The sequence below is a fragment of the Bacillus rossius genome, chromosome 1 (assembly GCF_032445375.1).
Source record: "Bacillus rossius redtenbacheri isolate Brsri chromosome 1, Brsri_v3, whole genome shotgun sequence".
In the NCBI taxonomy this organism is placed as follows: Eukaryota; Metazoa; Arthropoda; class Insecta; order Phasmatodea; family Bacillidae; genus Bacillus; species Bacillus rossius.
The window spans coordinates 93,067,686-93,083,283 of record NC_086330.1 but is presented as its reverse complement, the minus strand read 5'-3'; the positions used below and the strand labels follow the sequence as shown (position 1 = coordinate 93,083,283).

The 15,598-nt window shown below is 37.4% G+C and overlaps 1 protein-coding gene across 16 annotated transcripts in view; it reads left to right on the top strand.

Annotated features, from left to right (window-relative positions):
- The window catches only part of LOC134540092 (integrator complex subunit 4), a 141,280-nt gene that overhangs the window by 52,348 nt on the left and 73,334 nt on the right, over nt 1–15,598 (top strand). For all 16 annotated transcript variants that reach the window (XM_063382609.1, XM_063382619.1, XM_063382600.1 and 13 more), the window contains exons 8-11: nt 68–242; nt 4,845–5,050; nt 5,137–5,259; nt 5,936–6,071. In XM_063382609.1, the coding sequence (XP_063238679.1) occupies nt 68–242; nt 4,845–5,050; nt 5,137–5,259; nt 5,936–6,071 (640 nt within the window). The remainder of the gene's footprint in view (nt 1–67; nt 243–4,844; nt 5,051–5,136; nt 5,260–5,935; nt 6,072–15,598) is intronic.

The following is a 15,598-nucleotide window of genomic DNA, read 5'->3' as shown; positions in this document are numbered from 1 at the left end:
GTTGAGCGCCTGCGGTAGTGGGTGTATGATGAGCGTGTGTGTGATGGGAGTGTTTGCCGTGTTGCAGAAGAAGCGCTCTGCTCACGAGCTGTCATGGCAGAACATGACTTCAGGAGAGTGGTCAAGTGGCAAGAAGTGGGCAGACGATAATCCTAGAGAGATGATTGATGCAGATTCTGTGGATCTGATGAGCAGTGGGTCGTGCGGGGCTTTCGTCCAAGGCCTCGAGGACGAATACCTGGGTATGGATGTTTCTGAAACTCGCAACAAATATCATTTGGAAAACTGTACTCAAAGTCTACTTTTGACTCATCTGTCTATCGCATCAAAATAATTTTGCTTTTGGACCTCACAACTTTTATTTATAATAAAACAACTTTTTTTCCCCGTTTTTTTTAAGGTGTGGTTTACGATAAGAATTTCAATGTACAAAAAAGAGAACTAAAATACTGTCATTGACTATAAATTTAAATTCAAACACAGTGACTATTCATTAAAATTTAAAATTGAACTAAATGTAAGGTCTCTCCAGTGCCTTTTCTGGTGATGCTCTGACAGGACGCTCCGCCCAGAGGTTGAGGCACTTCAAGAAGAACGGCCTGTGTCGCTTTTGCATGATATGGGGAGGCCCACAACACTTAAGCTAAGAAACAATTGACCCTTGATTAAAAAAAGGTATAATACTACAAGTCTGAAGTCCGGGGTGACAAATTAGACATTAAATAAATGGATGAATAAAATAAATAAAAGTAAAAAACTACCGTGATTTATCGCATAATCATTGCACATTTTATACTAAAATCAAGTTTGAAAAGTAGGGGTGCGACATTCATGCGGAAAAATTTTTTTTGTTAGGTATAGTTATTCATAAAAATAAAACCCATTCATGGAAAGTACGTTTATTTCAAAAGTGCAGTGTACAAGAGCACGCCGAACAATTTAAAATAATAAGTCATGCAACAAAAACCTTTCTTCAACTTTAAATAGAAAAACGAAATCCAAATGCTAATGCCAGCGTGAACTAACGCATAACTATCATATTAGTACACACTTACAATGAAAGAGTGCGTGCCATTAAATGAAGTTAACTCTGCGCTCGACAGAGAGCGCGCGTTGCATGCATTCGGCGAGATATCAATATCGCTATTCGACTACGTCTGCGCGCTCTATACGGGAAACAACATAACCAAATATGAATGATGCCAACTAGCGCTGGCTACATTTTTATAAGCGGTACACCGTGGCGACGCAGACAAACAGATCAAGGATATAACTTTTAAAAACGTCTTTAAAAGAAAATTTACATGTCAGTCAACTTTGTATTTCCGTTAATTAAATAAGTGGTACTTTCGGAATAAATAATAGATTTCTACTTTAAAATACATCATTTTATATGGAAAAGATACCTACACAAAGCGCTGGGAATCTAATAGCGGGACCAGAAAACATCATGCAACGTTTACGCGAGAGGTTTTTTATCCAAATCTTGACACCCTAAAATATTGGTGCGACAATTATGCGCGTGCGACGATCATGCGATAAAAGAGGGTAAATAAAAATGTTTCCTGGTTTTCAACAGGTTGAACAGTGCTGTATTGTGTTGTGTGCACTATTTAATTACACCCCTTTCATAGAGTGGAAGGTAAGCAGGTCATGTAGCAAGCTCTGAGGCAGCTCTGTGCCTGCCTTGGGGACAAATAATCTGTCTCTTTATATAGTTCTTTAATTGTAATCGCCTCTGAAGCTGGCAGATAAAGATGCCGTCGCATTCTCAGATTGCCACCTGGGATATTGTGTCTGTTGGCGAGACCCCACTGAGGCATGCGACTACAGCGCAGCTCTTTGGCAATTGTTTAAACTATTTGCATCAATTGGGCGATGTGCTTACACTGAGGTTCACTAGATGTCAGTATGTTCCAATCTGAGCCGTGTTACCTACCCGACTCTGTCCCTTAATAAATTTTTCAATGACTGAACAATATGACAAATCTTTTGTATATCTGTAATAACAAAATTTGTTACATAAAATTCAATGTGAATGAAATTAATTTAATTAATATGGATTCCCCCCTCCCCCCTCACCTTTTTATAACTGTTATGTTGGATGTGTTTTTTACAATAAAACATTAAATACATATGTTATCCAAAATATTACTGATGTCAGTGCTTACAACAAAAAATGTTTTTGTTAATGCACTGCATGCCATATTTGTCAAAGTATTTTCACCACTATATAAACAATGTTTCTTATTTAATTTTAGTTATATTATTATTGGGTCTACTTATTCATTTGGTGCTTTCTTTCTTTTGAGAATTAAAAAAGTTTCCAGATCCATGTAGAATATCCAAGCCTGTGCTAGTAGTAGTTTATTCATTTCAATCAAATTGAATGCAAATATCAAAATATTCCTGTTTACAAATAGGTAATGAATTTGTATCAATTTGTTTTAAAATATGGTAATGTTAGTTTTTTAAATGTCATATTTTCACTAGTACTTTTGCATGATTTTGTGAAAGGACCATAGATATTTCACACTTATAGTTATAAATAGTAAGAAACAACTGTCAATAAAGTATTTTTTTCAAATTTTGAGAGCAATTTTGGCAGTAGTTGCAAACTGCATATTGTTCGTTTATTTTAATATTTTCAAAAAATTTCCAGATTCCAGATTGTCCCACTGTCAGGATTTAGCTATTCTGCAATTAACTGTGTACATGTTAAAATATAATATAAACATATCAGACTTATTAATTATTATTTAAATTGGATGATGACTCAGTCTCAACATCGATTAGTTACACCAGTGATATGCAAAAACATCACTACACGTGGAATATAATCAAATATGTACCTAGTCTTTATTTCGAAGTGTAAGTATTTGTATTTGAATCAAATAAAATAATTTTTTTTTTTCATGTTTGAAATTTTGATTATTTTCACAGGCCTAAATATTCTCTCATGGCAAAGATTTATATACATGTGTTTAATTTTGCTGAATAATTTCAGTGTTTCAGAAAGGTAATAATACAGTGTTTAATTGTTTCTGAAAGATATGCTGTATTGGAATATTCACTTTCAAATGCAAAACTGCATTTTATTTAAATGCTATTTAATGTGATAGCAACAGTTTTGTATTTGTAACAACATACGTAACAGTTTCACTTCGATGCATGACCATGTAGGTCACTGGTCAGTGCTATTGAGTGTGGTGACAAGGCTGAAATGTTACCCTAATCAGTAATCACGGTTCCTAAATTGTTAGTTGAAGCATATTCCAGTTAATTCTGTTGTGTCTCTTCTCTCAATATCTTCTTTGGGTTGGTAAAAAATGATTTTGTTTGGGACATTGATACAAATTTAAGGCTGTAATACTAGATTTTGGATACATTTCATTAATGTAATGCTGATTTGCTGAAACATTGTAATATTTTCGCAGTATTACAGAAATGTGATTGTAATTTTTTACTGAATGAAAGTACTGAAATGTCCAGTGAATACAAATTTTTCATGATGTCTGCTATATTTCCGCCATCATTGTTTTACAACAAATAGCGTTTTCTTTGTGTATTAAAAGTTACCGACTCTTTTTGCTCCCAACACTTTCAACTCCCGAAGAGCATGAGAGACCTCGAGTCAAACAAACCTATTGTAGCTGTAGAAAGTCTTTGAAGAACCATTATCCTCGAAGACAGTAATTTAAATCCATGTTCTACACCATCAATTCGTAGAAGGAAGTATGACTATAAAGTCTTTTATACTAATAATTCTCAAAGTTTTATCACTTCTTCTTAAAATTGATTATAAAAATTACTAAACAGTAACTTATTTATATAACTCTATAATTCAAATTATCTTCTGTGGTATCACTTCCAAATTGAATATGAACTTCCATTCAACAATTCAAAATTCTAATCAGAAAATTTTCTAGCACCTCAAAAAGTGGTAAAATCAACAACTTTTTTTTTTTTTTCATATAGCAAATACATATTGAATTTTCAAAGACATGGCACAAAATGTTTTTCCTTTTGTTTTTTCCCCCATGTATATGGCTACAAATATTGCATAGAGCAGGATGATTAAAACTTAACCAAAATGAATATTACTCTATGAACTGGCCTAAACCATAAATATATTCCAATTTCGTGGAATGTAACTCCACAGCGTTGATGCTTACTTTGTTTTATTAACTTATTGAAATCTTTATGCTGACTTTTAAAAACTCTTGACATATAGTAAAACTCTCTTAATTAAATCCCACCAAAGAAAATTTCCTTCATAATGATTTAAAAAAAAAAAAAATAATTAATAAATGGTTTTGTATACAAGTATACATTTTTAAATAGGTACAGTAAAAACTTAATGAGATTTCCTGTAATAAAATAGCTAACACATTTAAATTTCTTACAGTATTAATAAAAAAAGTTTTAAAATGGTAAAAATCATTTTGTATTGAATTTATAGGAAATTTAACAATGGTTTGAAGAGTTTTGCTATAGTGTATGTAAGGACTTACACTCTCCACAAAATCTACCTGCTAATTTAAAAAAAATATATATATATAAATATTATCAAATATTTTTTAAAAACAACCTTAATGCCAAAAATATGCTGCTTGCTCATTACAGAAGTGTTAACCACACCAGACCACACTCTCGAGGGCATCATACCAGAAGGGCGTATCAACACTTTTTGCAATATCGAGATACGCCCTTCTGGTATGATGTCCTCGAATGTATCGCGAATAACGAAGAGCTGTCTAGTATTCTCTGTCACTGTATTTGTGAGCGTAGGAGAAGCGGTACAGTGCTAGGGCGGACTGTAATGGAGGGCATGTTGTGTGCAGAGGTGCGTAGTGCGACGGTGGAGGCTGTCTGCAAGCTGTCCCTGGACAATCCGCAGTTCGCAGTGATGGCGCTGGACTTCCTGGTGGACATGTTCAACGACGAGATAGAGGACGTGCGCCTCATGGCCATCGACAGCCTCACCAAGATCAGCCGTCACATCGAGCTGCGCGAGGATCAGCTGGAGACCATCCTCGGTGCTCTAAAGGTATGCATTCCTCTCATACAGTCACAGTCCGCTCCTGGCAACCCTTGAGTGATCGTACAGCTGCAGAGCTGTCTCTGTTGTGGCAGGACTTCTCGGTGATGGTGCGGGAGGGTCTGCACCGCATGCTGGCTGCGTCCTGCCTCGGCAGCAAGGACTGCCTGCAGATGTGCGTCGACGCCCTTGTCGACAACCTCAAGAAGTACCCCATGGTGAGTGCCTGATTGGCCGTGGTCTTCTCTTACGGACCTTGGCAACACCATACATGGCCATGTCAATGCTGTGATTTATTTATTAATATGTTAATCACTACTTTTTCATAAATCAATAAATAAATAAAAAAAAATGCCAAAGTTCTTACCTGCCCACTGTAATCTCAGCAGTCCCAACTTACTTCCTGTGCGTAAAGCTTTGCACTGCCTGTTGTTTAATTGTTTTTTTCAAATGCCTGTATTCAGTTAGTAGTGTTCTTCATAATAAACTCTATGAAGAATAGGTATTATGTTCATAGCAGTTCGGATGAAATAGAAGTTTTGACCTGAGGATAACCTCCGGGCATTTGATGCATTTATTGTAATCTAGCCCAAGGTAAATTAAATGTGCAGACATGAAACTAACTTTTCCCATGACTTGAAATATTTTGGTCTATTAAGAGAATATTTATATTGATAGAGAGAGTAAGGCTGGAGTGCACTGTGATGTAAGGAAAATCCAAGCAAAGACTTAGCAGTTTAGTAATATTTTCCTTTGCCTTAAGTCATGACTCTACAAGTGGACCTGAATGTTGTCTGCTTAAAAATATTAAATTTGAACTGGGGGTTTACCTATTTTGATTCTTATTCTCCTTGGAGCACAATACCGCTGTGTTGATGCGTGTTGTGTGAACAGGACCGGGTGTCCACATGGCAGTGCCTGCAGAAGCTGGGTCAGTCTCACGCCGAAATGACGCTCTACTTGGTGCCGCAGCTTCTCAACATACACCCCTTTTTCGACACGCCCGAGCCAGACGTCGAGAACCCCGCATGTATCCTTTACCACCAATTACTTTGCTTGTGTTTTAAACACACCTGTTTGACCTTGACATATAAATTATATCTTAATGGATCTTTTGTTTTTCTATGGGAATGTAACTGTCTCACTTTAAAGTAGAGGTGGATGGAATCCAAAAAATTGGGATAAAAGTCAGAAAAGAGACCATTCTCCATTTTTCTCCTCGTGATAATACTTTGGGAAAACCAATTTTTTTAATGGTTAAAATTGCTAGCAAACTAATTTTTATATTAAAAAAACATCATATGTATATGTTTTCGTCACAGTCTACATCACGTAACAACCCACAATTTTGCACATGTATTGACCAAAGCAAAAAGATATCACAATAATAACACACATTCAACCATTGTTCATAAATGCTCTTAAAAATAAAAACTCTAAATAAATTAATCAAATGTGATCAAACATATTTTTAATAATACATTTTTGCTTTTGACGAACATAAACATATTGTTAGTTTATGTCCGAAAATGAACTTCATGAGAGCAGCAATGAACATTGTTGCCAAACGCATCACAAAGACGCAATCTTGGTTTCAAATATTTAAGCCATAAATTTCTGTTTCTTTAGAAACATCAGAGCGGTTTAAAGTTTTTGTAGTTGGTCATCATGTATGATCAAAAGTAAATTACAGGAAATCGGTAGGGAATAAGATTTTTTTTTATTTTCATTATGTGTTACTTATTATTTGTCCTTATGTATCAATATTTTTTGGTGTTCTTGAAATCATTTGGATTATTAATGGTCTATAAGATGGAAGAGATGTTTTTGAGAGACATATTAATTGTAATTATCTTTTTCTGTATACCAAGTTAAATGACATAAATTCAGTGCTGTTGCTCCAATATCTTTCCCAACAGAATCCTATCCTGAAGTAAAAATGCCATTCCTATCCACGTCTACTTTAAAGTAAACTTCTTTGTAACTAAACCCTTTGCTTATTAAAACTTTGTTGAAAACCTGTGTAACGCCCCTCGTGGCTAAAAATTAAATTATTTTAAATTAATTAAAAAGAGCCTTGGAAACTTGCTGGGTAAGAATAATAAGAAAAATAAAGTTATTGACCAGAGATGGCACGAGGTGGAGAACAAGAAAATTTGGAACTCCCTGACACAAGCAACTTGGGAGCTGGTGGATCGTTTAAGGGAAGAAGGTATATCATAAATAAATTAACAGTACACAAGTAGCTTGGTCTATAGGTTCCCTGTTTTATTTAAAAATGTAAATAATGAATTCTGTTTTCCATTTGATTTGGCATTTGTAAGTTTCCCATTTAATGATATTAACAATATATTTAAGTTTTTCGAGAATGGGCCGGCCCGATATTATTATAACAACACATACTCAACTTTAACAACAAACAATTACATAAACAAAATTTATAAGTATCACACCAAAATTTGATTCGTCCAATGATTACATCGATAATTAGTTTTCTTCATTCTACATGTTCTTGAGGATTGCACTGTTCGCTGGTAGGCTATTCATTTGATTAACGTAGTTCGTAGCTAGAAAGGGAGGGGGGGGGGGGTGTCTATTTTACATTACCACCCGGGTCTTCAAAAGATAACGTCGGGTAGCGGAAACATCTCTTCTAACATGACCCGCAGTGGAGGTGCAGGACCACGAACTAGGAGCAATTTGTCTCTCCAGCACTTCGACCCTGTCTGAAACCCAAGTCAAATTCAAAACGAATTAGACCTGCTTCCAGACAGTCATACACCGTCGGCGCAAAAGGCCAACAAACGGGAATGTGGGGGAAAAGGCCGGGTTACTCACCAAACAGGGTGTGAGTTCGGAGCTCACTAGGTGACTCGCGCCGACATCAGGATGCCGCGGACCGAGAAGTCGCGGATGCGCGAACGAAACCAAAAGTTTAGAAGAAAAAAAAAAACTAAAACTTTAAAATTAGAGACATGACTTGAACTAATTACTACTACTGACCGACTACTGAACAAATGGGATCACATCCCTTAGAGCAACTGACTACATCTCTTCTGCACGCGAATTCGCAATTCTCGCGAAAAGCCTCCTAGCGCAGAGGACGTCGAGAAGACGTGGTCAGTAGCCGAGGTCAGAGGACTGAGTGCCGCAATGGCGGACAAAGCTCCTAATTAAATCGGGCGGTGAGGCCCGGGGTCAAAGGAGGGGGGAAGGTTCGGTTCTAGGCCGAAAATTTCCGAAGGTGCCCGAGTGGTTGTACGCACGACTTCAGTAGTTCGCGCCAAAGAGTGACTGCTGCGGTCTCTACCGGCAGGTACAGGAAGCAACAAACAATCGACTACTACAGGTCGCGAGGAAGAAGCATAGGGCCATCAGGCGTAGCGGCGCTGCGCTCTGGCGGCGTAAAGGGGTACTAACGGAGGCGGTGAACTGACTCGCAGCCAGGTGTCACGAGCGTAGTCTCAGCTCGCTGGCCACCATGGGTGAAGTTGCTTTTTTCTGCCGCTAGGTGTCGCGTAGGTCTCTTTAGGACCAGGGAGAAGGTCCTTGAAATAGGCCATCGTCTGGGCTAAGTTCATGTCAGGTCACTGCTCCTGGATTTCTCAGAACTAAGGGGGAAGGGTGGGGGAAACAAAAGGCACAACGAAGCTGGGAACAACCGTCCATGGGATACCCGTTCGTGACAAGACTTACTACTCTCAGCAGGTCTCTGAGAAGTAGCAGCTTGCAGCCCAGAAGCTGCTCTATGCAGTTTTGGTCATGAAGAGAAATAATATTACAAACTCGGGATGTGACTGCAGGCGAGAGAAATTTTAAGCTGGTTGCCGACCAAGTATTATATCTGCGTAATATCAGATACGTCTCTGGGAAAGGTGCTTCAGACTACTGGCACAAAGTTTAAACACGAGGCGTACACCGGCCTAACAAAAGTAAATCGCCCCCTTGTAACCAAATAGAATTAGAAAAATAAAATTTCCAAAATTAATTTAAAATTATAGTAAAAATTTAAAAGGGTGTCGAAATTCCCAATTTCCGGCACATACTCCCCTACTGAAAGGCAGAGCCAGGGTAAGCAACCAACACTGAAAATAAAATGATTGAAATCTGGCATACTTATCCTGTACCAGAATCGACTTAGTTAAACTACTTACAATAAACGCAGAATTAATTGCGTGACCGTTGACTGTAATACCTTATAGGTCTAAAACAACTTTTAATATTAAATGGGTCCATTTAAAACTCAGTTTTAATTATTTTAAAATACATCCTTAAAATCATATAATAAATAAAAAAGATTTAATTCAAAGGTTAATTTTACTGTACCTGTATTCTTACATCTATTTATGTAATTGCTATATTAATGAAATGAATTCATCCCGTTGATATCAGATATTGGATATCGTGTAGGAACACAAAATGGGCGCTGTGAGGGAGGCCTAAAAGCACTGAGGCCGAAACAAGGGATAAGCGTCCTTGAGCGCTCAGTGACGAATGGGGATTGTAACCCCTGTAAATGGGTATGGTAGCCCTGTATATGAGCGTGATAGCTCTGTAACTTACAAACTAAATGGGAATGACTACCCCTGTACAAATAGTCTTTCCATAAGAAGCCGAAGGCATTGGGACTCAGCCCTGCACAGTCAGGCGATGGAGAAGACGGTCGAATTTGCTGCTTGCCCGAAGGCGAAACAGAACCTCAGTCCCAGTTACCTACATTTATTAACTTACATAGGCTCCATGCTCAGACTGAAGATTGATCAGACCAACAGACTGGAGCACAGACACCTAAGAGGGAATTCCACCCCTGAGCTAGTTCGGGTTCGAAACCCGAAAGCAACGAATTTAGGATGAATGATGGATAATATAAAAAAAATTTGAACTTTAAAAGTTTTCATGTGCACTCAAATTTAATTAATAAAAAAATATGTATATAAAATTGTAACACCTGATATTATAGTCCTAAAAAAAATATAACTAACTTATAATTAATTTTAATTTTCGCCGTCGGATCTTCCATTGCGGGCATGAAAGTTCACACTGCCTGAGAGGGGGTTTGAACATAGGTCGTCCAAAGGGTGAGTGCTGGGGATCTAACCCAGTGACACTCGGTGGTCATAGGATGTTTCACCTAGAGGACCAGGTCGTGGCTCGTTGGCGCAGAGGGCCCTTACTTTAGCGCTGCTCAGTGGCTAGCTTGACCTTGCTCGACTTTTAGGAAACACACAAAAATAAAACCTTGATGCCACCTTGGAAGTCACAATTGCAAAACAATGCAGAATCATATCCTCATAATGATGCAAAATAAAGTACTAACTTTGGAGAGAGTGCCATAAAAAAAGGTTAACTTAAAAAAAAAACTTTTGTAAACATAGATGTACGAGCTGCTGTGCTCAGTTTTCTGTACGTAGCTGTACATCACCTGACAATAAAAAAATATACTTAATGTTAAAAAAAATTAAGAAATAGATGGTTTACAATAAAAATCGTAATTACAGGGCTCGGAGCGAGTCACTAAAAGTTACTAAAAGTTACTTTTTTTTGCAAAGTCACTAAGGTCCGTTTTTTTATTAAAAATCACTATTTTCTTCACTTTTACATCGACTACCTTTTCTCGCTCCGTTTTACAACATGTAAACGTAGTTTTTGGTACTACCAGAAATGCCGTAATAATCGGTATGCACTGTGCATTAAAAACGCCAACCATATTACCGTTCTGCATGCCAGCGTCACTTTGCTGTGCAGCGGCGCTGCCAGTCGCCAGTGTAACAGCGATTCGATTATCGTATTGTGATTGTATCGCTTCTATAATCGATAGCATATGTCACTTGTCTCGGCTTCGGCTTTCGGGTTTTCGGTTGTAAATAACAACACAATAAACGATAGTGAAGCGTATTTTTGCGATCAAATTCGTGTACTACGAAAGTGTTCGTGTTTATAGGCGAGCGCAAAACCACTTGTTAGGAACTACATTTAGATGAAAACGTGCGGGATCACGGTGACATAACATATTAGTGCATAATGTGCTGTAACTTCGTTACAATGTCGTGGTTATGTTCGGTGTGAAACAGAATTGAGGTACGTGTTTCGGTAACTTTTCTAGCAGTTTGTGGCATTTTTGCATTTTCACTATTGTTTATTGTAAATTTTCCGTTTGCAACGACCACATTAACAAAACTTACTAAAATATTTAATGGCAAAATCGCTATGGTGTTTGTTTTAGTTTTTTTGGTTTTAATTAATTTTACATGGTGATAGTTTTGGTACAAATGGATTGAAAATGGGGAAGTGTCATTTTCGAGCAGAGTGGTTGGAAAAAACTGATACTATAGGTCACAAGAATTCCAAATGGGCACAAAAGGGGATTAAAGATGATGAACTTTATTGTATTGTATGCTGTGTTTCTGTTAATGTTGGCAAAGGGTTTCAGTCTGTCACACAACACTACACAGGAAAGAAGCATATTAACAACGTAAAATTAAAACTAAATGCCTCACAATGTCGTCTTGTTTTTGATAGGAAAAATAGTTCTGTTTGTGAACAACTATGTGTTACTACTGGAGTTAAAGACGGTAAGTCAGAGGAAAACACCGGGGACTCATCACAAGCTTTAACACCCTTAGGTTTGCCATCATCTAGCAGTCATGCACCACTAAACGAATGTAATTCATCACAAGTGGAGCCAGCACAAGTCTCTTCATTGGAGTGTTCCACAGTTTGTCAAAATAACATTCTACGATTTTGTAACCCCATAGAAGCTGCCACTAAAGCAGAAATAATTTGGGCGATGACAGTAGTGGCTAAAAATTTGTTTGCCCAATCATGTCAAGATATTGGTGAGGTATTCTTTGCTATGTTTCCAGCATTAGTGCCACAAGGTTTCTCACTTTCCCCGAAAAAATTCTCATGTTTAGTTACCGAAGCACTTGGCCCATACTTCAAAGATGGCATGCTACAAGAGGCAAAGAAAACTTATTTTTCTATTCAATATGATGAAACTACCAACAGCAAAGGTAAGAAGGAACTGCAGATAAATATTAGATATTGGTCTGACATTCGTAATGAAGTAGTAATTCATCATCTAGAGACAATTTTTATAGGAAAGGCTTCTGCTGATGTTTTAGCCACATCAATTCTTTCAGTGCTTAATAAAGGATCATTGAGTCTTAAGAATGTTGTGACTGTTGGCAGTGATGGTCCTAAAGTGAATCAGAAGGTTTTCACATTGCTAAATGAAGAAGTTATTGCAGCAAGAGGAAAAAGTCTCCTTAATGTAGGAACGTGCAATCTTCATCATGTTCATAATGCATTCTTGAAAGGATTAGAAGTTTTTGGAACAGATGTTTCTGAGTTGGTAATATCTGTGTATTATTTCTTTCATGGTTGGCCATCACGAAAAGAAGATTATGTGAAGTCTCAGAAAAAAGTTAAGGTTCCAGAGCATTCAATCATTAAACACTCTCAAACCAGATGGGTTACACTCAGAGAAGCAGCAAGTCATCTCCTTGAACAGTGGCCAGCTTAGCTAGACTACTTTACCAAGTTTCTTCCCTTGTAAAAAACAAATGCAACATTTAATTCAGCACAATGCAAGAAAATTTGTAGCTTTTTAAAGAAAAGCACAATGAAAGCTGAAATTCTGTTTGTTATATCTAGCTCAGAAATCTTTAGCACCTTCTGCACAATTTTCCAAAAAGAAGATTCCTTAATACATGCACTGCAAACTGAATTGGACACACTGGTAAGCAAGTTGATGGGTCGTGTGTGCAAGGGAGAACTTGCTAGTGGGAAAGATATTTCAAACAATGTGTTTGATAAAGAAAATCTCCAAAATGCCACTGACATTCAGTGTGGACACACTGTGGAGGAAGCACTTAGTAGCGTAAATGAAAGAGACAGATTGGAGTTTAAATTCAGTGTACAGAAACACAATGCAACAGCTGGAAATTATTTGGTTGGTAAGTTCCACAAAATGTTGAAACACTTCAGCTGTTTCCAGCCTGAGCAGGTTTTAAAGCGAAAGAGTTTGCAGTCCATAGCAGAAATAGCAAGAGTTTTACCAGGGGAGATTAATGTTGACCTCCTTTTAGACGAATGGAGATTGTTGAAAAGTGAAAGAGAAATGACAAACTTCAGTCCAGGGCAGAGAATCGACCATTTTTGGAGAAGTATCTTTCAGTTGAAGAATGCTGTCGGTGCTGAAAAGTATCCTACTGTGCAGAAAGTTGTGTAAATGAGTCTAAGCATTTCTAATGGCAGTGCTGATGTTGAAAGGGGTTTTTCCCTTTCTTCAAAAATTCTGACTGAAGATCGAGCATCAATGAGTGAAAGAACTCTCAATGCCAGGTTAAACACCATTGATGGTCTTAGAGTGTATGGAAATAATCCTGTGAATGTTCCCATCACCAAGCAACTTATTAATTCTGCTGTTAATGCCCATAAGAGCTACAAGCTTTACCTTGAGGAGAAGAAAAGAAAAGAAGACTCTGAGAGGATTAAGGTTGAAGATGAGAGGAAGAAAAGAGAAGCAGAAGAAGAATCCAGAAAATAAGTGAAAAGAATGAAGCTAAATGTTGAAGAATTGAAGAAAAAACTGGATGAAGCCAACAAATTTCATAAACTGAAAAAAGATACTTGGGAAAAAATGCACGAAGAGGCCAATAATAGGCTAAAAAAAAGCTTTGTCTAAGACTCCTGTTGATGTTCAGGAAGTAAGCCTGGCACAGGCGATGTACGAAGGAGCACAGTTAGTCAAAAATGAAGAACAACTGCTTTCAAAGAGAGTGTCTAGTTTACAAAATGAACTCTACAAGAAAACAAACAAGCTCCTTACAAATATTTAATTTAAAGGTCCTTTGGATCAAGTCCGCCATCGATTTTTCAGGCCTTCGGGAGAAAACATTTTATGACGAAACCTGAGGTTCGAAAAATATTCTAAAGATATATTTGAAGAACTTATACTATTACCTGTGTTCATTAGAAAGTGATTTTGCATTTTAATTTTTTTCAACCGAGTTATTCAGTGTTTAATTAAACAAAAATAAGTTTTTGCTGTGAAATGTTTAGAGGAAATTAATGTCATACAAACATGCGCATTGCGATTACGAACATTTTGATGTATATAAAACCTATAGTCGTCACCGAAACTTTTGAGGAAAAGCGTTTCTTCTATATGAATTGAAGCCCTGGAAAGAGTCGCGCGCGGCGGCAAGCCGTGGCAGCGAGAGTTAGCGGGAAGAAGGCATGACCTTGGGGGCGCGTGGGGGTGAGCTAGCGGTCGAGGGGTGGGGAGCTGGGGTGGAAGGAGAGGCAGCGGGGTCTAGCTGTCTCCTCGACTGCACAGCCTTCTTCCCGCGCTTCTGTGGATTGCGTTACTATTCAAGAATCTTCGTCAGGAGAATACGCATAACTGAAGAAATTTCGTTATGAATGCAGACTACAGAAAAGGGAATAAGAAAAGACTGCACCTTTTTGCATGTCGCAAGAAAAGGAAAGGAACTCAGTTTTTGGAGTCCCGAGCAAAATAAGTATTTTATATTTGTAATTGGTTAATTCTTATAAATTAGGAAAACTTAGCAATTGAGAATATATAATAATATTATTTTTTTAGATTTCAATGGCTGTCAGTAGTTTTATATTTTACGTAAAGATATTACTTGAATGCTGATTAACAACATGTGAAGACTAGGCTTGAATGATACTGAGCCATTTTTATATAATGTGAAAATTTTAACGTTGCCATTTTTTCACAGAAATGTAAAATTACCATAGTTGAAACTGATGATGCCATTTTTTATTTGCTGAATCGCTAGAGAAATGTATTTTATTGGCATTTAATTTCAATATTTTTATCACTACTTCCTTTATTTTATTCAGGAAACAGCAAAGTTTACTGGAAACAACGGAAAGCAACTTCGAGGTACCTCAAGTTCCTGATACTAGCTGCGAACTGGTTGACAGCGCCGATCCCACCGATCCCAACCATAGTGAACCGTGACTACTCAAGCAAAAATCCTACTTCATTTCTTTGTAGGCCTACTCAATGACGTGGGAACCAGGGAGAGGGGTTACAGCCCTCTCCTAAAAACCGAGTGGGGGGAAGCGAAATGGTAACATGTTGGACGCGCATTCGGTAGGACACGGGTTCTATTCTCGGTCGAGTGATTACGGCCTCGGGCACGTATCTCCGTGTCATGACACTACCGCTGCCAGATGAATAGGTCGGCGACGACTCCAAAGAGAAATATATATAAAGGGTGGTACTAAATTTACAGGAAAGACGTCTTATTTCTTGAAGTGAATATATATATATATATAAAATATGTGAATTAAATCGGGAAACTACATTGTAGCCAATGGTATTATATTAATTTGGCAATATGTAATTCGTATGTTTCACAGGCATCAGGATGATATATAAGTTGAAGCATTTCATAAAAATAAAGCCGTATAAATTTCACAAAATTTGGTCTCACATTAATCTTCATATTTAATGTTTGTAACTTGATGCCTTTCAAAGCTCAACCAAAAAGAAATCATATTTATATATTTTGTTTG